Genomic DNA, 20,103 nt, shown 5'->3' with positions numbered 1-20,103 from the left:
TCATCGCTCCTTTTTGCTTTCGGCTTCGCTTGCGTTCTGTCTGCCACACTGCGCATCCTCCATAATGGCGAACACCACGTAGGAAAACATCAAGGACATCGCGGTGAACACGGCCAGACCACCACCGCACAACGTCGGGTCCATATCGATCCACGGAGCAACCAGCTTCATACCCATAAAAAGGACAATCACCGGCAACGTCATGATGAGAACGCTGAAGAGAATGAAGACGTAGGCCACCTTTTGGTTCTTCTTCTGTGAGAAGCTGCGCACCAGCGCGGTGCAGCTCTTTGCCTTTTCGCCAAGAGGCATCCCTGTGGCCTTGCTGAACTCTCGCTTGGCGTTGCGGGCGAAGCGGACGGTATCGCCGACTGTGAGTTCGTCTCGGATGGCCGTGTCAGTGGTGTCATCGAGCGACTTGTAAAGAGTTTCATAGATGTAACGGTCCTCCTCAATCTTAGCATCCCTCAAGAAGCGAGTTTCGCGTGGCGCTGTGGCAGCCGTGGGTGTGCCCGAGTCGTTAGCTGAGACTTCTCCTTTCGAGCTTGCTGCTGTCATCTTCGGCGATGAGGATGCAGTGGGGGTGGTCTCAGGTGTCTCCGTGGAGTGTGCCTGTGGGAGGGACGCAGACGGCGTCGCTAGCGTCTCCTCCTCCTTCGTCAGGGGTTGCGGAGCCGTTGAGGACAACGGCATGACGCGCGCCTTTTTGACTCTGGTGCAGGGAGAAGGGCTGCTGTTTGCAGTGAGGACAGAGGCGCAGGTGTGAGAGGCGGGTAGGATCGTCAGAGCAAGAGGGGGAAGAAAGGAGTTTGCATACATATTGAGTACTCCGTCAAGGCCCCAGAAGAAGCAAAACTGAAAGCCCATAGAATAGAAGAACAGAGACAGCGAGAGGGTGTGGTTCGCACTTCATTATATTTGAACGAAACCTCTGCGTCTGCGGAGAGTTGCACCAAGGCGAGCACGGGGAGGGGGGTATTTAAACTAGATCTTACACTTCCACAAAGAGCATCTGTTTTTCTTGGACCGTGCAGAGAGCACACAAGGCTAAATAAGCAGTCGCCTCAAAGCAAAAGAGAGTTGGAGCCGCCACCTGCACCCCTCTCTCTCTCTCTCAATCAGTGCCGCGCAGTCTACGGATCTGCCGTGCGAGTAAAACCAGGATTATCGCGCAGGCACGCGCCGTCAGCAGCAGAACCGAAGAGAAACACACAATCGAGATCCTCACCCCACTCCGACCCACTTCTCATTTCATATCGTGCGGCTACCATAAAGAACCGCTCAAGGAGAGCACCTCCATTCTTTTCACATACAAGCGTGGTGTCGTAGGGGCGGGGGTGAGATAACCAACAGTCAGTCGCACGCACCCCCTGACACAAGCCGAGAAAACAAACAAAAACATGCGAGCCACCTACCGATAGAGTTACACCTCATCAATCAGCTCCACCTCTGGTAGATCGACGAGGGTGCTTGCCAATGGTGTGCGGCTCTCTGGACCGGTCGCAACGACCAGGATGGCGCTGCCCCGGGCCTCACCCTCACCCTCTGTCACTGTCACAAATGCGGCGCAGCAGGAGAGCGGCACAGAAGGCACCAACGGGGGAATCGAGAAGATCTGCTGCGGCATGCGATAGACGCCGTCTTCAGAAAGGTAGAAGACGACGCGCACGCCGTGAAGTGGCGCCTCGCCGACGTTTTGCAGTTGCACCTTCACTTTGAACACCGGCCCAAGCCCCTGCACAACGGCGCTCAGTCGCAGTGACGACTCCCCCACCCCTTTACTCTCTTGCATAACGCTGCCTAACTCGGAGGGAACAGCGCCGTTGGCAATCATCTCCACATACGCCTTCGCCGTCGTGAGCCGCAGCTGCGACAGGTCGTACTGGAAGAGTTGGTATATCTCCGCCCCGTACTTGCGCTCGCGCGCTGACTGCGTCGCGAAGACAGAGCTGAGGTGCGGGATGGGGATGGGGACGTCCTGCTGCGGTGGTGGGCCGGTTTCCACCTTTTTGCTCGAGGACAAGTTCACGCCGCGGTGCAGCAGCTCGACTACGAGGGAGCCGTTCTGCAGCACGAGCACAAGCGCGCCATCTGCACGACCGTAGCGACAAAACTTCATCGCTGTCACAGTGCCGTAGGCTAGGCTGACGTGATGAAGCTGGGTTCCAACATAAACGCGAATTTCGCCGTTGCTGAGCGCCACCACCAACCCGCGTGCCTCGCCAGTAACGGGGTCGGTGATGGTAGACAGACCATTGATGGAGCACGGCAAGTAGACGCTCTGCTGCTTTTTTCCCTTGAGAGAGTAGTAGGAGAGCGTGTTTGCCGTTGTGGCCACAGCAACGAGGTTGTCGCACCGGGCAATGGCACACGGTTGCGCATCCGGCTGAATCACGGCCCTATGCAAGTGACCATGCTTGATCGAGTACACCCGACCGTCGCGGCACGAAACGACGATACGATAGTCTACCTCGTAGCAGCCGGCCGTAATGAGGAACACAGGTGTGCTCGGCAGCACCACCTTCAGCGCCACATCCGCCGCGTTTTTTTTAAGGACGTAGAGCAAATGAGCCTCGGTGCCAATCACTAGTACGCTCTTCCCTCCCTCCTCCAGAGATGTGAGCGGGATGGACCCCAGACAGCAGACGACGTCCATTTGAATGAGCGGAACAGCGCGTAGGCGGGCGACAAACTCGCTGCGCTCCCCCGGCGTCTCCATGAGCAGCAGCTGCAGCGTGCGCGAGGAGGTTTGCAGGCCGGAGTCCAGAAGACTCTCCAGTCTCTCCACCGCCCTCTCAATGGGGAGCGCTTCCGTGGCGAGATCCTGCCAGATAGCCAACTCCTGCGGATCGAGAATTACCGGCGGCACCATGAAGCGATAGAGCGGCTTGTTGCCGCGGTACATGAAGATGTACGGCCCCGTGGCGACCGCGATGATAGGCTTGCTGATAGCGTCGCCGTTGTCCATGAAAAAAGAGGTAATCGCGGACGGCACCCCAAAGAGCGGCAGCTCACGCTCAAGTGAGGTGCCCGCGTACACCTTGATGCGCTTGCTGCCATCTGCCACGAGAAGCTGATAGTCCCCAACCCCGTTCACATCGGCGGTTTCGACGCAGCTCGAAAAGGCACGCAGGTTTGCCAGGTGGTCGCGAAAGGCGTAGAGCCAGAATTTCTCCTTTGATTCCTTGCGATTTTTTTCCTTGAGGAACGACATGCTAGCAGCTCAGCAGGGAAAAACGGGGGCAGAGGGACAGAGAGCACGTCGCCTACAGCGAGTGCGCAGGGAGACTCCCAGATGTATGTGCACTCCGGCTTCGTTGAACCAGGAAAAGTGCACAGAGAGGGGGTCAGATCATGACCAACCACTCTTTCCTAGATCGAGGCAGCGCTGCAACAACACCAAAAAGGGAACAGAACTGTGGGCGGTCACCTCGGCAATAGCGAGCAGAACAGCGATCGGGACACAGACGCACCGACAAGAGTAAACACAACCAGAGGAGGAGGGAATCAGAGAAAGAGAGGAGGAGAAGTTGAAGTGGGACGAAGACAAGTACCGGTCGAGGGAAGGGGGCCTAGCGACGCGTAGCACTACACACACCAGCCCTCAGAACAAAACATCGAGCTGCGAAGAGCGCACACAGAAGATTCAAATGCAAAAAAAAAAAAACAGAGCGGGAGGTGAGGCCACCCTCTGCATTTATGCATGCGAGTGCCTGTCCCCCGTTCCGTGCCCAAAACTTGGCTGTGTAGTATCGGCAGAAGGGAGCAGCCGGCAACGCCCCATGTACCAGGTTGTCGCTCGTCTCTGTGACAGTAATGATTCTTAAAGATAGGACTGCACAAACGGGAGGCCTTAGACGGTCCCCTTACCGAAAATGAGCACAGGAAAGACACAGTGACAACCATGGATACCACGAAGGATGGATACGGCGTGAAGGAGTGCGTCCTCGCGGTGGAGCGCAGCACTCAGCTTGTGTTCTGCGACGTATGGCCTCTCTGCTGTACGCGCGCCATTAGCCTCGCTCATGGAAGAGTGGGGGTGCAAATGAGCTTCTTCTGCAGCAGGCCGAGCTCGTAGCAGCTCGGCTTCGAGGACGGATTCGATGGGTACGCGCTTGACTGAGTCGCAACTGCCGTCGCGCAGGCGCCATCGTTGCCGGCGTCCTCGTACCCCTCCACCGCGACGTCGTAGTACACGCCAGCAATCTCCAGCACCATACGGCCGCTACGCAGCACCTTCATTTCCCCCACCTTGCCTGGTGGAAGGTTGAAGAATGAGAAGGGCGCGTTCTCGTGAAACCGAGGAAGCTGCATCCACACCAACCCGCCAGGTGCTGCAGCCGCGGATGGTACGACCGTTTGCATGGGGCGCAGGATTTCCTCGTAAAAGCGCATGTTCGCCGCAAAGGTACGCTCCTGCTCCAGCTCCGCCTCGCGTAAGAAGGCAGTGCCATCCACATCCATCGGCGCTGCAGACGGCGACCGTGGCGCACCGCCTACTGCGCCTTGAGCCGAAGAGAGGTCGCCGCGCTCTTCTGCTGAGAATCGCGTCGGCAGAGTAGCATCGAGTGGTAGTGGGACATACAGCCCTGAGTGCGTGGAGCCAGAGCACTGTGATGCACTCGATGATACAATCGCGTTCATTGAGTTCTGTGGAAGTGGCGGCGCCGTCTCAGGGTACTGGGAGATGTCGATGTGCCTGCGTGACGCCTCCTCGAGGGCGGCGTGGGCACTCAGATTGTGGCCGCGGCTCTTGGGGCGCAGAAGTGAGGACGCTACGGTTCCCCGTCTGCCATCCTCGTTCTGTAGGCCATTCGCACAGCTCACCCGTGGCTGTTCCTCACATGGGGTAGATGACGACCCAGTGACGCCGCCTCTCCCGCCATTACTACCAACGCGCCCAGAGGAAGACGATGTCAACGTCAGTCGGTCTCCTGAGCCGGTGACAGCTCCAGAAGCTGATAATGCCTGCTCTTCGATGTAGAGACCCTGCAAGCGAGCGAGCTGCACCAGACTTAAATCATCGGTAGACTGCGTAGCAAGAGAACGCGCTGTCGTCTCTTCCTCACCAAGCACTAGCTTCGGCTTGAACTTGAGATTGGGTGCTTTCGGCGGCATGTGCTCGTGGCCGATAACAGACCGAGACAGAAATAAGGGAAAAAAAAGAAGCGAGTTTGATTCAGCTAGACTGTAGCTTGTTCAGCTGTTCTTTAGTCGGCACACCTGTGTGCCGATGGTACTCCATTACTGTCCACAGCGCTTGCGTGTTTGGGGGGACGTCGGTGTGATTGGGTTTTGGCGGCAGTGGTGTACCACCAGGCAGAAGTGAGAGTAACCCAACGACACGAATTATCGAAAGTGCCAAGCACAGCAGCGCAGAGAGTTAGAAGATGGTAAACCAGAGAACAACAGAGAAGAGGTAAGTCAAACAGAATCAAATTCTAAAGACTGATCAACTTCGACACTAGCAGTGAGATTTACAAGACCCTTTCAGAACAGTGCACGCACAGGCGCCTACTGTAAGTGTATGTGTGTGGGTTCGCAACAACACACACGGAAAGCTCGTCTGATCACGCGCACCTTCTCACGTTGCTGGCGCTCTCTTTTCACAGCGTCATGATTGGCGATGGGGCCAAGCGCACATGTCCCAAGGTGGGTGAGTATGCAGCGGTGACACCTCGTCGTTTCTTTTCGTTTTTTGTTGATTTTCGCACGTCACACCGACACGGCAGATTGTGTGGTAGTCTAGAGTTTTTATATAAAGACGAAACGAACAGATGAGGTCACGTGCAGAAGAGCAAGCACACCACAGCGGAAAAGAAAGAGTGAGGGAAAAGACAGCGGCTCGGTGGCGGCGTGCCGGCGCGCTCGAGAGCTCGGCGCGGTATCTGGCTGACGCAAGACACGCCCAGCAAATGAGTCTGTAGAGACCCTTTCGCGCCACCAATGCACTCCGTCAACTACAAACTCATATCACCATCAAAGGAGCTAAAGCCGGAGAAGAGGAAGAGTGGGTAAAACTCCTTGAAACGAATGTTGTTGCACCAATTCCACGCGCTGGTGAGTCGGCCATCGATGCAGCTGCCCGCGTCGTCCATGTTGTCTCCACCGCTGCCATCAAAGCCATGCCGAAAGAAGTCGCGCAATATGGCGCGCTTTGCCTGCTCACCACCACCCCAGACCTCGCGCAGGTAGGCCGCGTGCTCGGCGTGCTGCTCCAGATGGTCAATGTGACCTAAGGTACGCAGGATGGGAATGATAATGCGGGACACTTGGCCGTACTTGTCGATGAAATGAAACGCATTCGGCACCTGATCGTCACCGAGGTGAATCCGCTCCGACCCGACCCACTCACCAAGCTCCTCCTTGGTCTCCTGCAGCACCTGTTGAACTGCCTTGTAAAGCTTCGGTGCCTTCTGCACCCGCTGCAGCCCCTGCCCCGTCATACGCAGCTCGTACTTCTCGTTCGGGCTCAGCATATCCTCCTCGGCGATGGACCACAAGACGTACATCTTCCGACACATGTTCTTCCACAGGGAGAGACTCTGCAGAACGAAGGTGTATTGCATCCTGTGACTGTGTGTCAGACGACTACCGTCGGCACCCTCGTCGATTGCCAAGCTCGTCAGCGGCGTACACGAGCTTGGTGTAAAGCACTGCTTCAGCAGCTCCAGGAGTCGCTCGGACGTCTCAACATTGTCGTTTGAAAAGCAGTTCGCATCGTTGAGGCTTCGAACCACTACTTCCACCTCGTCCTCGGGCAGGCGATGCTCACTGGAGTATTGCTTCACGAGCCTCCCCACAACTATGTCCTTGCAACGCAGGCACCGGTTCAGCAAGTTGCGGTCCTTCATGAGGGGCACCGGAGTGATGCAGTGAGGCAGTCGTGGGTCCTGCAAGATGTCTTGTATGTTGTGCATCTCACAGTACCGGCCCACCGTCACCAACTCCTTCACGACATTGAAGCCGAGCGCTTCACGCGTCATGTCACTTTGCACTGCGTCTTGAATCATGTAGAGGAACTTCACGTAGTCAGTGCGCAGAAGGTCAGGGTTCATCATCTTATAGCGCCGACACATCTCAATTGCGGCACGGATCTCGTGCTGGTACAGCGTGAACTCGCGGTCGCGCACGAAGGGGGCAGCTTTGCGCATATCGAGCCCTACAATGAGCCCCGTCAGTGCATTCGTGAGTTCCTTCACGATGAGCAGCTCGCGATTCTTGACCTTCAAGGCAGAAGCAGAGTCAACCTTGTCCGTGTAGGAAGAGGCAAGAATGACGCCTCGCATGAGGCGCTGTATCTTGCGCTCCTGTGGGCTCAAGCGCAGAGGGATATGGTCGGCATTGGCAATAGGAGCGTCAAGCACGGCGTACTCCTCCCGAAACTCATACGTTTCCTCTGCACCACGCCTGCAGCGCCCCATGGCGAGCAAGCCCATCCAGTGCTCGAACAGCTCGCCAAGCCACGACGCTTGTGAGAGCTACCGAGGGGGGAGGGAGGGGGGAGGGACAAAGAGGGATGAATAACGGAGGGATAGATAAAAAATGCCACGCAGATAAAGAGAGCGCGCGCGTGTCACCCCACACCGCAGTCAATCGACAACCACAGAGTGGGGAAGCACGCTGTCAGCAGGAGTATCAACACTATGCCGCTTACTTCCCCCGGACGTGGATGATTCGAGCGTGAGCTCTTGGCGAGAGGGAGAGGACAAGAAAGCAAATGAAATGTGAGGAAAAGAGTCGCCCCATGCGGAAAAGGATACCAGAAAAAAAGAGAAAAGATAATCGGAAAAGAAAAGAAAAGAGGAGCGGCAAGTATGCCGTTCAGGGCGACACACACGAACGTACTGCGCTACGCAGGTGTCCGCCAACTACAAGTAAAAGACACCTCAGTGTGATTAGCATTCACTTTATCGTTTTCGTGTATATTAATAGCCCCTCTCGCTTGTCTGGGTGAGTGTATGTGGGGGGGGGGTACGTGTATGAACTCCTGAGAAAGATCACGAGAACAGTAGACGCAACAGTCGTCCGGATGTACGTCGGTGCGTGAGCGAGGTCGTGCTTGCGTTGTCTCAGCGTTAAATGTATCGCTCCTCAGATTTTGCAAGAGGCGAGAAAGAGTAACAGTGAGGGCGACCTACTTGTGAGCAAGAATATGGTCAAACTTGTTCCGTGCTGCGCAGACGTACACGACAACAGGCATGCATTGTGCAATCGCCGAGTCGCACGCCGGGCGAATATCACATGCAGCAGTCAGAGAGATTCATGAGCAGCAACATGGAGAGTAAACGCGACAGAAAACGAGCACCACAGCCCAGAATGAACGATGCATCACAGGACGCCGAGAAAGGCGTACGCTAAACAGCCCGAAACAACACCCCTCGTGTGTGGGGAGACTCTATCTCGCCCTTTACACCTGTCAGTGGAGTCGGCGAGGTGCCCAGCAGTCTGAGGAAGGGGATACATGGCAGAGCAGACAACAGCTCCAATCCGACCCAGTACCACGAATTGGAGGGAGCGAGGGAGCCCGTGGGCCATTACTTCATTTAATGCTATAGGTGGGCTTTTTCTTTTTTTGCGGCACTGTTTCAGTAACGAGGTAGGCCCGCTTTTCTTTGCTGGTTGGGCGTCGGTGTATTGCCTTAAGCGAATGCGGACGCCACCACTAAAGAGAGACCGAGATTGTGGCAGCAGGGGGGCGTGTCTACCCGCCTCTTGCCCCTCGAACAACTTCAACGTTGGTGAGAGAAAAAAAGGAGAAGAAAAACCGCTTCTGCATCGCCCCCCCCCCCCCACTCTTCTCACGTGTTTCGGTCATCCGTTTGAGCACTAGCGCACGCACGCATCACTGTAAGGCGGGACGGGAGAATCTATCACGAGGAGGAGAAACAAAAAGAGGGGGGCGGCGTCCATGCAGTCGCTGAGAAACGATTGCACATACACGCAGAGGAGACAAAGTGGTGAAAAGGGTGGACAAAGAAGACTCCCCTGACCTCATCTCTGCAAGAACAAAGTTTTGCAACAACACACGTCCCACGACGGCGCAGGCGGGCACGTGGCAACGAACAATGATAAACGACCCCCCCCCCTCCTCAAGCCACCATCATACGACGTCCATGGAGGCCTTGAAAGGAGGAAGAAAGGAGGCGGCAACCGGGAATGCGGAGTGGTACGGGAGACGCAGTGCGAGGACAAGAATAGAGGAGGTGTAGTCCGGTGCCTGGTCGCGGATTTCGCATAGTGGCTTATGTGTGTTCTTCCATGATGCGTGCCTGCACATGACTCACTGCTTGTCCACAACACGAGTCACCAGACCGCCAGCGACCGTTTCACCATCTTGCTGAAGGACAAACCTCCCCAGCGCGCGGCACTCCGTCGCCGGTTCGAGCGCAATAGGGCACTCGGCGCGGAAAAGCATCATCGCCTGTGTGGCCGGGGGTACACACTTTACCATCCCTTTCGACCAGCACCCTGTCCTGCTGTCCATCTTAGAGATCAGTGTGACGACTTGCACCCGCACAGTCAAGGCGTGCACAATGATGGTGAAGGTCGTCCCCGGCAAGATGGATTTGGTAAGGGTGCGAAAGGTCTGAATTTGTGCCTCGAAATCGGTAGAGCTGTGAATCAGCAGATTCTGCTCGCAGCCGACACAGCCCGGGTAGAGTCCTGTCACAGGCGAGTTAGTGGTGATCTCCACCGTCTCGCCAGCGAAGGCGACGAGAACGGTGCCAGCCACTGTGGGCTTTTGAATCGACTTGACGACGACCCGCACCTCGCTCGGCACGAACTGGACTGTGTCCCCTGTGAAGAACTTCCCACTCTCGACCTTAGCATAGAGGGTGGTGCTCTGCACGTCTTGCAGGCTCAGGCGAAGCGGGCTGTTCACCAGGCGGCTCTCCAACGGGCACTTGTCAATCATCTCGATTAGGCTGGGGCCGGTGTACCACGGCATTGCCTTGGCGTCCCGCTGGGTGAGGTTGACGCCTGTCATGCCGCTAATAGGACAGAAGCCGACGATGGCCTCCTCAGGAATGCGGGTCTGCTTCATTAGAAGCTGAAGCTCCCGCACCACGTAGTCGTAGCGCTCCTGTGAGTAGCCGACGAAGTCCATCTTGTTGACCGCGACAACAATTGACCCAACGCCGAGCGTTTTCAAGACTCTCAGGTGAGACTTTGTGCCGTGCTGCAGCCCCGTCTCGAACTCCGAGGTGGCCGCCGTCACGACGAGCACGGCGGCGTCGGCCTGCGTGGCACTGCTGATCATGCTAACCACGAAGTCCTTATGCCCTGGTGCGTCGAGGATGTGCACACGGCGGTGCTCCGTTTCGAAGCAGAAGGAGCCGGAGTCGATGGTGACGCCGCGGCGCCGTTCCTCCTCGCACTGGTCCAGCAGCCAGGCATACTTACAGGCCTCCTTGTTCAGCATGCGGCCTGCTTTTTCGTTTCGCTCGACATCCTGGCTGCTAACGCGGCCTAAGAGCAGAAGGAGGTGACCCAGGGTAGTACTCTTTCCGGCGTCGACATGGCCGGCAATCACAAACGTGCAGTCAGGCTTCTCCCTGTCTGGCTCCATCTCTAGCATCTGTCTTGTGCGCCTCTGCGAAGTCCCCTTCAAGCTCCGCGAAGTGGCCGTGGTGCGGCCAGAGCTCGCACTCGGCGCGGGGGAGCTATCCTCGTTGTTGCTCGCCTCCTCGCCGTCCTGTTTGGCGGTCTCAACAGGTGGACGAGTGGAAGTTTGCTTCGGAGGTCCAGCAGCTGCGGTAACCTTCAGAATGCCGCCGCCACGCTTGGATCTCTCCTCGTCTCGCTTTGCTTTGAGTTGCAGGAAGGCGGGTCCGAGGCTGTAGTTGCTTGCCCGAAGCGCCGTGACCGCCTCACTCTCCGTGAGTGGCAGCATTGCCGGCGCGTTTACTTTCCACGAGGCGTGCATTTGCGGCAGCATAATGTCAAGCACGTCGTAGTCGTCGTCCCTCTGGGGCGATATCGTTGTGTAAGGGTTAACACGCAGGGCCGGTGCCGCGGGCGCTGCCGCCTTCCCTGTGCTTTTGGTCATGCGCGCCGGTGCAGGTGCCTCCGATCTCGCTGGTGCCTTGTATGCTACCTCGTCGTACTCCCCCTCCTCTTCGTACTCTTCATCGTAGTTGTAGTCCTCATCCTCATCGAAGTACTCGTCCTCCTCCAACTCGCCGGCCATCTCGGCGTAAAATTTGTTGTGTCGATTCATTTTTCTGCGCGCCTGCACGCTATTTATGCGTAGAGGGGGGAGGGGGGAGGGGGAAGAAGGAGGCGTCGATGCCCGTTGTCGATGGGAACGGACGTTGTCAGTGAAAAAACGGAAAAGCGAAGAGGGCAAACGGCACTCCTCTATTTTGACGTTTTTTTCTTTTCATGTGGCGTTTCCGCAGTCGGAAGGTGACTGGCGCGTCGCCTTGTCACCCGCGGCGCTCGACACGGAGGGCCAATAATGCAGTGGAGGAGACTTGCTGCTGCGCTGCTTTGGGAAGGGAAAAAAGAAGCTAGAGGGAAATGAACGAACACCGCCTACTAAGACATACAACCCCCCCCCCCAAAAAAAAAAACACACAGGCGAGCGCAACACGAGCACCTTTGTACCCTTCGGTAACGCGTTCCCCTGCCGTTGCGTCGACACACCTCCCCATGCAAGGACAGCAGAGAGCAACGACGACTAATGTGAGGTAATAACTATCTGTGGGGTGTGGGGGTGGGGGTGTGGATGTGCGTGTATGCTGTGGCGCTGTTGGTTTGTTGTTGTTTTTCGCACTCTGGTGAGGAAAGGGGAGAGACAAGTAGAGAAGCAACGTGTACGTGCAGAGAGAGACGCACGCATCCATGCGCGACCATGTGGACAATTTGCTAGTGTGAGCACACACCAGTTGAGAAAGCGGATGTTGCGGTTGCACCGTAGAGATATGAAAAAAAAAAAAAACAGAGCAAACCGCACGAGTGAGCAAGTACAAGAATGAAAGTATGCAAAGGATGTCTCGCTTGCACGCATCGTGAGAGGTTGTCAACGCTGTGGTGGCGGGACGACAATACAGGTGGCATCCTCGAATGTGCACTTCGTCGATTTCGAAGCATCCTCGCTTGAAACGACGGCAGGAATAATGTCTACACCAAAGGGACGCAGGGGTGCGTTTTTTTTTGGGGGGGAGAAGTAGGTCACATCTCTGCCATAAGTCACCGCCCTCGCTAAGAAGGCGACAAAACATCGTGGGTGCAAGAGCGTTGGAAAGCAAGAGGAAGGGGGCACTGATGCCGTGAACACACACCAGTCCTCGTCCCCTCACAGGATCCTGCTCCTTCTTGTGCACTTTCTCTACTTATGCAGCAGGGCTCTACTTAACGTATGTGAAACACGCAGAAGCACCGAGAGAAAACTCGATAATGAACGCGTAGGAGGACTAGAGCTGGAAAAAAAAAAAACAGAGTCTATGCACACACACACACACAGAGACTTACGCCACTACAAGCACCAACCGAAGAGAGAGTCATCACTTCGGCGAACACACTCTCTCGAATGTAAGAGGCAGAGGCAGAGACGTGCGGAAACAAAAAACCCTCCTTCACCGAGAAGCACAAAGAGAGGAAAGAAAGTAAAACCACCACGTAGCAGGAGAAAGTGAGCGACTCAGAGAAAGGGCAAAAGCGGGATGGCAGCGGAAAAGAGGACTGGCGGTGGAGAGGAGAGGGGAGGAGGGGCGATCTGAGAGATGAAGAAAGAGAGAGAGGGGGAGGGGGGGACACAAAAGGGCAGCGAAACCAAAAAGGGGGAGGGCAGAGGCGGCAGCAGCGCGAATCTTCCCAGCTAAAAGGCACAGCAATGTGGACCGCAGCACAACAAAAAGGGCAAACACAGCAGGAAAATGCACGCGCAAAGGAGAAGACAAAGCATAGGGGACCGTCCGCCACATGAAAATTTAAAAAGCCGCCGCGCGACACAGCGTCCATGTCGGGGTCGAGGAAAGGGGGGATCCTTCCTCCACCCTGTCCTCTCCCCGCACTTTCCTTTTGCGCACTCAGGCACAGTGATGCAGCACAAGACAGCACATCAGCTTCAGGAGATGCCAAACACTTTTTTGTGGTTTCTGCAACCGCGACGCACGTCATCGGTCTGACTATCTCCACTGCCCTCTAACGCAGAGTGTAAGTACTCGCTGTGCAAACTCGTCAGTAGTCCATCCCCCCTCGTACTGGAGAAGGGTGACATCGTTGACAGAGACGCCGTCGCCACGGACAAGCTGCTCTCGGGGTCAATGTAGTTATCCCGCACAACACGGCCAAGCGGGATATGGGCGTTGAAGCCCTTCGTCGCTTTCTCCACTATGAGAGCTCGCCGCACATTTTTGATGTCGGCAGCACCGCTGCTGTCTCTTGCACTGTGCGCATGCGTCGCGCCTTCTGACTCGAGCGGCACATCGGGAACCTGCTGCAGCGCGCGCTGGCTAAACTGCAGGCCACGCAAGATGTCTTGTGCCGCATTGCCATCGAGGCTACGACTGCGCTGCGTGTAGTTCACAAAGGCAATCGCAACGTCAACGCAAAGACGTACTAAAAACAACGGCACCTTGCGAGAAAAGAAGCCTCTTATCTTCGGAGAGCGAACAACGGTGCCAGCGTGAGCCAGAAGAGGGGCGAACAGCTGATCATACAGCTCCTGCTGGGCCAAGGGGGGTGCAAAAAGGAGCGTATACATGAAGATAACGCGCATCTCCGCAAAAAGTGGAAACCAGTCCGCCCCAAGAAGCGAGAGCAGCGCCATGGATGTTAGCATGATCATGAGCTTCAACGATGGAATATCGATAGACACCTTTGTGCGTAGACAACGTGCGTTTGCAGCCATCAGCGTTGTCACCGATGACTCCGCCACCACAATTCTTGTGGAGCGCTGCTTGAGTGCTGTGAAGGCAGCATAGGCGAAGCCAAAGTAATAAAGGAACGACAGCACCAACAGGCGCAGTGAGTCGAACATATTTTGCAAACGCTGCCCACTGCACAGGACAGAAGGCTGTGAGCCGCTGACTACGTGCACGAGAAGAGGTGATCAAACAAAGCTGTGCCTTCGCGCCAAGGTGGTCATGCAAGTGCGCACCCACCTTCTGTACACTGCAGACTCCACGGTACGTCTTTGCCAGCTACACTTTTGTTTCTTTGTGGCTACGCAGGGCGATGAGGTTCGCGTAGAGGAAAAATCTGAGAAACACCTTCTTGATACCGTCGGCTTGCCCTGTGAATGCGTTTTTTTTTTTTTCGGCCACTCTATCGTTGCTCTAGATATACATACATATGCACATATATACATACATACATACATATAGATATATATATATGTGTGTGTGTGTGTTCTAAGGGAGGAAAGGTACGTGTATCACGTCTCTGCCTGCCTGGTAGGAACGATCAACGAGTTGCAGTCAGAGACAACCTCTTTGAATGATTTGATGTATGCTGCGCGGGAGAGTGGACATCAACAGAAAATAGAGAGAACAGCAAAGGGAACGTATGTGATGAAAACCTACATTGCATGTTCCCTACCCTCTCACGTACTCGAGGGCCACCTCACAAGAGAGGGATGATAGTGTGTCACCATGAGCATCAGTATAGAAGGTTTAGGCATCCCCTGAGTCAAAATGCCCTCAGCTTCCTCGACTGGCTCTGTTAGGAAGAACAAGAGTACGGTCCACCACCACGTCTCTCCTCTACTACGCGGCGCAAAGCACTCACGTGACAGAGGATAACTTCGACCGGCCAGAGTACGCGCTGCTACACGCGATAGACAAGCAGTAGGCCTTTCGGGGACCAGAATGGAGCGGAGCGTCAGAGCGAGAAAGTTGGCCGCACAGTACAGAACGCCCGTGACATTGCCCACCTGGGTGCGTATGTATGCTTGTTTGGCGTCTGTGAACCTTTCTCTGCTTCTTGCTTGATTCCGTCCTTTTATTTTTTGTTTGCTTTGCGTGGTTTACTGATTCATCAAAGAAAAAAAAAGTTACGCATACACAGCCGATGACCCCACCTCTCAACCGCACGGACACGCATGTACAGGCACACGCTCGTATACAGAGATACACAATTACACACACACACACACACACGCACAGGCTCGCATCGAGGTCCTTCATGCAGCGCAGAAACACAAGTCTAAAAAAAAACTATCACACCCGTTTCGTCTCGCACTGCTTGGCTCATTAAGACAGTCGCCCTCTTGGCTTTTCTTTTCCTATTTTTGCGTGCCAAGAGCAACGACCTCTTCCTTCCCCCCTCCCCCTCCCTTCCCGCATTCCTGCCAGTAGGCCCCATTCACTCGCTTTTCTGAATCAGTCCTCTATCAAATGCATTCTTAGCCTGATAGCATTTCTGTTAAGTAGAGCAAGTTGAAAAGAACAACGGGAAGGGAGAAAGGACGGAGAGGGGAAAAAAAAACGAAGGTATATGAGCGAAGCATTGTTATATCTGTGCTCTACAAAAGCTCAAGTACGCACGTGCGTTTGTCGGTGTGTGTGTGTGTGTTTTTCAGATGATGCTGGTGTGTGTGCATGTACGTATACGTCTAATGTGCGCCGGTGCGCGCGACTTTAAATTTCTTTTTCTCGTTTTTTTTTCCGCTCGCAAGATCAAATAACGGAGGCGGCAGCACCACCACCACTAACAATAAAACACCACGGAAGAGAAAGTGACACGTCAATCGCACAAGCATACACACACACACACACACATGCATACAAGAGAGACGCACATACGCAAAGGGGAAAGAAATGATGGAAAAGAAGGGGGATGAAAAGCTTGACCAGAGGTAACGCTCGAGGGGAGAAAAGACGAAAAAAAAACGCGCAAAGACACAAGACAAAACCTCACACGCAGAAAAAAAAACATCGGATGAGCAATCAACGATCAGGAATGCAGAATAGAAGAGTCCGAGAGAGAGAGGGGGGGACGGGAATGCCGCTCCCCTCCACAGTGAATGAAAAAAGCTCCGTTCAGAAGAAAACACAGACCTGCGGCACAGCAGCACATTCAGAAAAAGGCGATGGGAAGCTGGATATCGCTCCGACTTGGGTTGTGTTTCTTCCTCCTTCAAGCGCTGAGTGCCCATGCACGTAGGTTCTTTAGCTTTCAGTCAGCTCCCTCCCTCTCTCTCTCTCTGCTACTGCTGCTCTACCATCACCTATCTAGCTCGTAGCACAACCTGTTGTTTCTTTTTGTTTGTATAACTCGGTGTGCAGCCGTGTGTACTTTGTGCGTGGTGAATTTTCTGGTTCGTGAATTTCCCACCATCGTTGCTTGCACGTTTAATGGTGTTGCTTTTCCTACGCACTACCCCCCCCGTTCATCTCACTCTGTTCACCCTCCCTCTCTTCTCTTCTCTCTACATTCCTCACGCTGCCACGATTTCCGGTTTCGCAACTTGTCGATCCCTGGCACCTGTGGGAGACAGCAGTGGCTTCTCTCCACGGCCTTCTCGTTTCTTTCTGTCGGTTTTGTTTTTCTTCTTGTAATGTTTGCCTTGTTTCCTCTCTGCACTTTTCTTTCTTTTTTTCCATCATGCACACAAGACTACGTCTTCCCATCACCACCCACTACGCCAGACCCCTCATACGCGCAGTCGCTGCACAGAAAGACGCAAAGCAAAAAAAAAACACGCAATAATGAGACCACGCGCTCCATCGTCATCGCTCACGCACACTTACGCACCCAAGCACCCTTATTTTCCTTGTCGACAGTTCACATCTGATGTCTGTTTTATTTTTATTTGGGGGAGCTCGACCTCGTCTGCATCATCCAGCGCGGACGCCTCTGGCTCTGGCGCTCCCTACACAGCGTTGTACAAACAAAAACAAAGGCCGTTCTCTGCTCTTGCTATCCTTCCCCTCGCAAGATCATCCCTCTCTACGGTTTGACCTTCCCGTGCTGTTTGCGTGCACTCGGTACACCAAAAACAATAGAGAGGGAGTGCCGGCAACGTGGCGGCATGTTTAGCGGCAAATAGGGCAGTAATAGAAAAAAAAAAGGGCAAGGGCATAGGCACCACCATTTTCCCTACCACGTCACCACGAAAGTGACGCAGACACTTTTTGTTTGCCTCTTTTTCGTCCATATAACACACGGCAAGGGGACAATGGCGCTCATGTTTCCTCTTTCTCCTCCCTCTCCAGCACGAGTGGCAGGCCTTCCCTTCACGAGAGCTAAACGCAGAGGAGAGACGGAGGGAGTGGGGGAGCACAAGGGGATGCGAAAAAAAAAAAAAGGAAGTCCGAGATGCACAAAAAGCGAAGCACAGAAAGAAAAAAACGCACACGCACAGGCACCCACTCGCAGAAAATACTCCACGTGCGTGGCAGTGGAGCGCGACACGGAAACATACACACACAGAGAGAGAGAGGAGAAAGGATCAGAAACAAGAAGAGGAGTAAGGGAAAAGCCAAAAAGCGCCATACGAGAACCACAGAATGCCGAAGGCGTGACACAAAGAAGGAAAACAACACTGAGCGCCCCCTCCCCCAAAAGAGAGAGAGACGCACACCCAGAAAAGATGCGGGAATTGCAAAAGCCTCAGTCGCTCGCCGCAACAGGCGCACCGGCATCATTCAGCAACCGAGAGAGAGAACAGGAGGCAAAGAAACAGTGGCAAGAAACACGAGCAAGAGGGACAAGGCACGTTTGTCTTGGTGGCGATAGTGAGGAGAGGAAAAAGAAAAAGGTGCTCGTGCCTCTCTTCTTTCTTTTGAACGCTTGGGTCTCTAGCTCTCTTGCTCGTCCTCTGTCGTTCACTCCAGTAGCGCTTTGCTGTATTGCTTTACCACCCGTCACCGCCACCCGCTACAAAACTCGTTTCCCTCCCAACAACTGAACCAAATATAGTTTTCCTCGCTGTGTACTCCTCCGTTTCCTTAACCTTTTCCGCCTCCTACACCCCCCTCCCTCACCATCGTCACTGAAGTGTCCTTCCATTGTCTGTCTGTCATGTTCCCGTCTTCCTTGCATGCGCAGCCTTCGTCTTCTGTCTTGGCGCCGCCGTTGTCGTCGTTCTCTACGGAGAGTACTCACTGACACAACGCACGCGCAGCAGCACACCCGCAGCGCACGACGGCAGAACGCTCGCAGGAGCAGGAGGACAAAGGGAGCAGCGCCACAGCACGAGAAACTGGATGGAGTGAAAAGGAACCGAGAACAGAAAAACGACGAAAATGACTGGGTGACGGAGGAGGAGTGTGAGAGAGGGAAGTGAGGAAAGGGAAGGGGAGGAGGAGGGGGAGGGGGGGCTGAACAACGTGAGGGCAGCGAAGAAACGGAGAGACATGCGACAAGCGAAACGCATAAAGATGAAGAGAGAGGAGGGGGGGGGGGGGGCAAAAATGACGCAAAGCAAAGTTAGAGCGAAAGTAATGATTCTGAATGACGCCAGAAGTGAGAGGTGGACGCGAGGGGGATTTCATACGTAGTGAGGTGGTACAAAGTCGAGGAAAAGAACACCGAGGAGCGAGAGGAGGGAGAAGCGTGAAGGACAAAACAAGAAAAATAAAATAAAAAAGGAGGAGAGTCAAGTCACCACAACAATGTACGCAGCCTGAAGAAAATGGAAGTAACAGACGAGACCAAGGAGAAAAACAAGAGTAGCAGTTTGGTCTCTCTTCGTGCGTTGGTCCTTGACGGAGTGACACCGGGAAGGTGGTGGGAGGGGCGGGAAGAAGCGGGGGCACGACGGAACGCGACAAAGCACCACACCACACCACACCACCTTGTAGCGTGCGCGTCCAGGGTTTGTCGTGGTAAACCTCCGTTGCTACCTCATCGCATCTGTTCTTTTCCCTGAATCCTCCCCCCCCCCCGCCCAAAAAAAAAAGAAAACTGTTCGAGTATCGGTGCGTGTGTTTGTATGTGTGTTTGAATGTATGTGATGCTCTTCGACTCTCCCATGCCAGCGACAGAACACAAGGTTTCACCGTCTTCTTCACCTCACTGGTACCAAGTGACGCAAACGTGCTCCCCCCCACACACACACAAATACACGCACGGGCACACGCACGCACATGCATAGTAGATAGCGTTTCGCATGTGCTACACGGGTCAGAGAGAGAGAGAGAGAGAAAGAGAAAAACTAAAAAAAAAAAAATAGAAAAGGAAGCTAAAGCAACATAAAATGGCTCTTTTTTTTTTTCCTTTGATCGTGAGAATTCCCAGAGAAGGGGAAAAAAACAACAACAACAACGGCCCGTCAGATGATAATGAAAGAAATTCAGCGTTTCCTTCATTCAGCTTCATTCGCCCTTTTTTTTTTTCGCAGCATTACTTTTGCCCTTCAAAACGCAGACACCGAATCACACACGCACCCGCAGAAACGCAAAGGATAAGCTTGGGTTGAAGTCAAAATCCACAGCCACTGCGGAGAGAGAAAGCAATGAAACATTGCATGCCCCTTTTAGCTCTATGCTGCCATTCACGCTGTCTTCACTCCGCTAATCTGTCTGCAGGCGAAAGAGAGAGGAGACACGAATGCCAGAGAAGCCGCGCGGTAAACGAGAAGAACTTTAAAAAAAAAAAACACAGCAGTGACGAACAGAAAAAGGAGCTGCAGAACACACAAAGAGGGAGGAAGCAATACCCCTTACAGTCCCAGCCATGAAGCGACGGAGAGAGAAGGACAACCCACACTGCGTAGTCACAGTTCGGGGGAGGGCGGCGGGGCGGGAATGGCCGTGACAGAGCTGCACGAAGGGAGAAGGGGTAAAGAAAAGAAAAAAAAAAAGAACAGCATGGAAAAGAACGTGTCCTGCCTCCGTTGCTTTCTTTTTGACCCAACCCTCACAGTAACGATGCATGTACGGAAGGATAGAAGACGCAGTGGAGAAGATGAAGGTCAAGATACCAATACGATGTTCGGCTACAGGAGAACATGCTTGTTTGTTGCCTCCTCCTCCCCTCTCATCTACGCTTCCGTTGTTGTCGTCAAGCACTTGCACACGTAGTGTATCTCTGCACGTCACGCCTAAATCTTCTCCGTAAGACAACAGAAACGATGCCATCAGCAGTCGTGGTGTGTCCTTCACTCTTGAGTACGAAAGACCCTCAAAGAATATCAAGGGTGGAGAC

The 20,103-nt window shown here is 54.2% G+C and overlaps 6 protein-coding genes across 6 annotated transcripts; all 6 read right to left on the bottom strand.

Moving 5' to 3' along the window:
• On the bottom strand, positions 1-693 carry LBRM_34_4190 (conserved hypothetical protein; the record flags this gene model as incomplete). Its single annotated transcript, XM_001568471.1, has 1 exon — positions 1-693. The coding sequence occupies one exon, from the start codon at positions 691-693 to the stop codon at positions 1-3; it is 693 nt and encodes a 230-aa protein (XP_001568521.1).
• A 730-nt stretch (positions 694-1,423) lies between these two features.
• Positions 1,424-3,214, bottom strand: LBRM_34_4180 (putative Bardet-Biedl syndrome 1 protein homolog (BBS1-like protein 1); the record flags this gene model as incomplete). The annotated part of the gene is made up of 1 exon (XM_001568470.1): positions 1,424-3,214. The coding sequence occupies one exon, from the start codon at positions 3,212-3,214 to the stop codon at positions 1,424-1,426; it is 1,791 nt and encodes a 596-aa protein (XP_001568520.1).
• Positions 3,215-4,023: 809 nt separating this feature from the next.
• Positions 4,024-5,118, bottom strand: LBRM_34_4170 (conserved hypothetical protein; the record flags this gene model as incomplete). The annotated part of the gene is made up of 1 exon (XM_001568469.1): positions 4,024-5,118. One exon carries the CDS (start codon positions 5,116-5,118, stop codon positions 4,024-4,026), a length of 1,095 nt encoding a protein of 364 aa, XP_001568519.1.
• An 842-nt stretch (positions 5,119-5,960) lies between these two features.
• Positions 5,961-7,439, bottom strand: LBRM_34_4160 (conserved hypothetical protein; the record flags this gene model as incomplete). The annotated part of the gene is made up of 1 exon (XM_001568468.1): positions 5,961-7,439. The coding sequence occupies one exon, from the start codon at positions 7,437-7,439 to the stop codon at positions 5,961-5,963; it is 1,479 nt and encodes a 492-aa protein (XP_001568518.1).
• Positions 7,440-9,283: 1,844 nt separating this feature from the next.
• On the bottom strand, positions 9,284-11,224 carry LBRM_34_4150 (putative elongation factor 1-alpha; the record flags this gene model as incomplete). Its single annotated transcript, XM_001568467.1, has 1 exon — positions 9,284-11,224. One exon carries the CDS (start codon positions 11,222-11,224, stop codon positions 9,284-9,286), a length of 1,941 nt encoding a protein of 646 aa, XP_001568517.1.
• A 1,851-nt stretch (positions 11,225-13,075) lies between these two features.
• LBRM_34_4140 (hypothetical protein, unknown function) lies at positions 13,076-13,990 on the bottom strand (the record flags this gene model as incomplete). Its single annotated transcript, XM_001568466.1, has 1 exon — positions 13,076-13,990. One exon carries the CDS (start codon positions 13,988-13,990, stop codon positions 13,076-13,078), a length of 915 nt encoding a protein of 304 aa, XP_001568516.1.
• Positions 13,991-20,103: the final 6,113 nt, after the last annotated feature.

The sequence above is a fragment of the Leishmania braziliensis genome, chromosome 35 (assembly GCF_000002845.2).
Source record: "Leishmania braziliensis MHOM/BR/75/M2904 complete genome, chromosome 35".
Classification (NCBI taxonomy): Eukaryota; Euglenozoa; class Kinetoplastea; order Trypanosomatida; family Trypanosomatidae; genus Leishmania; species Leishmania braziliensis.
Note: the sequence above shows the minus strand (reverse complement) of the source record. Positions and strands in the feature narration are given on the sequence as shown.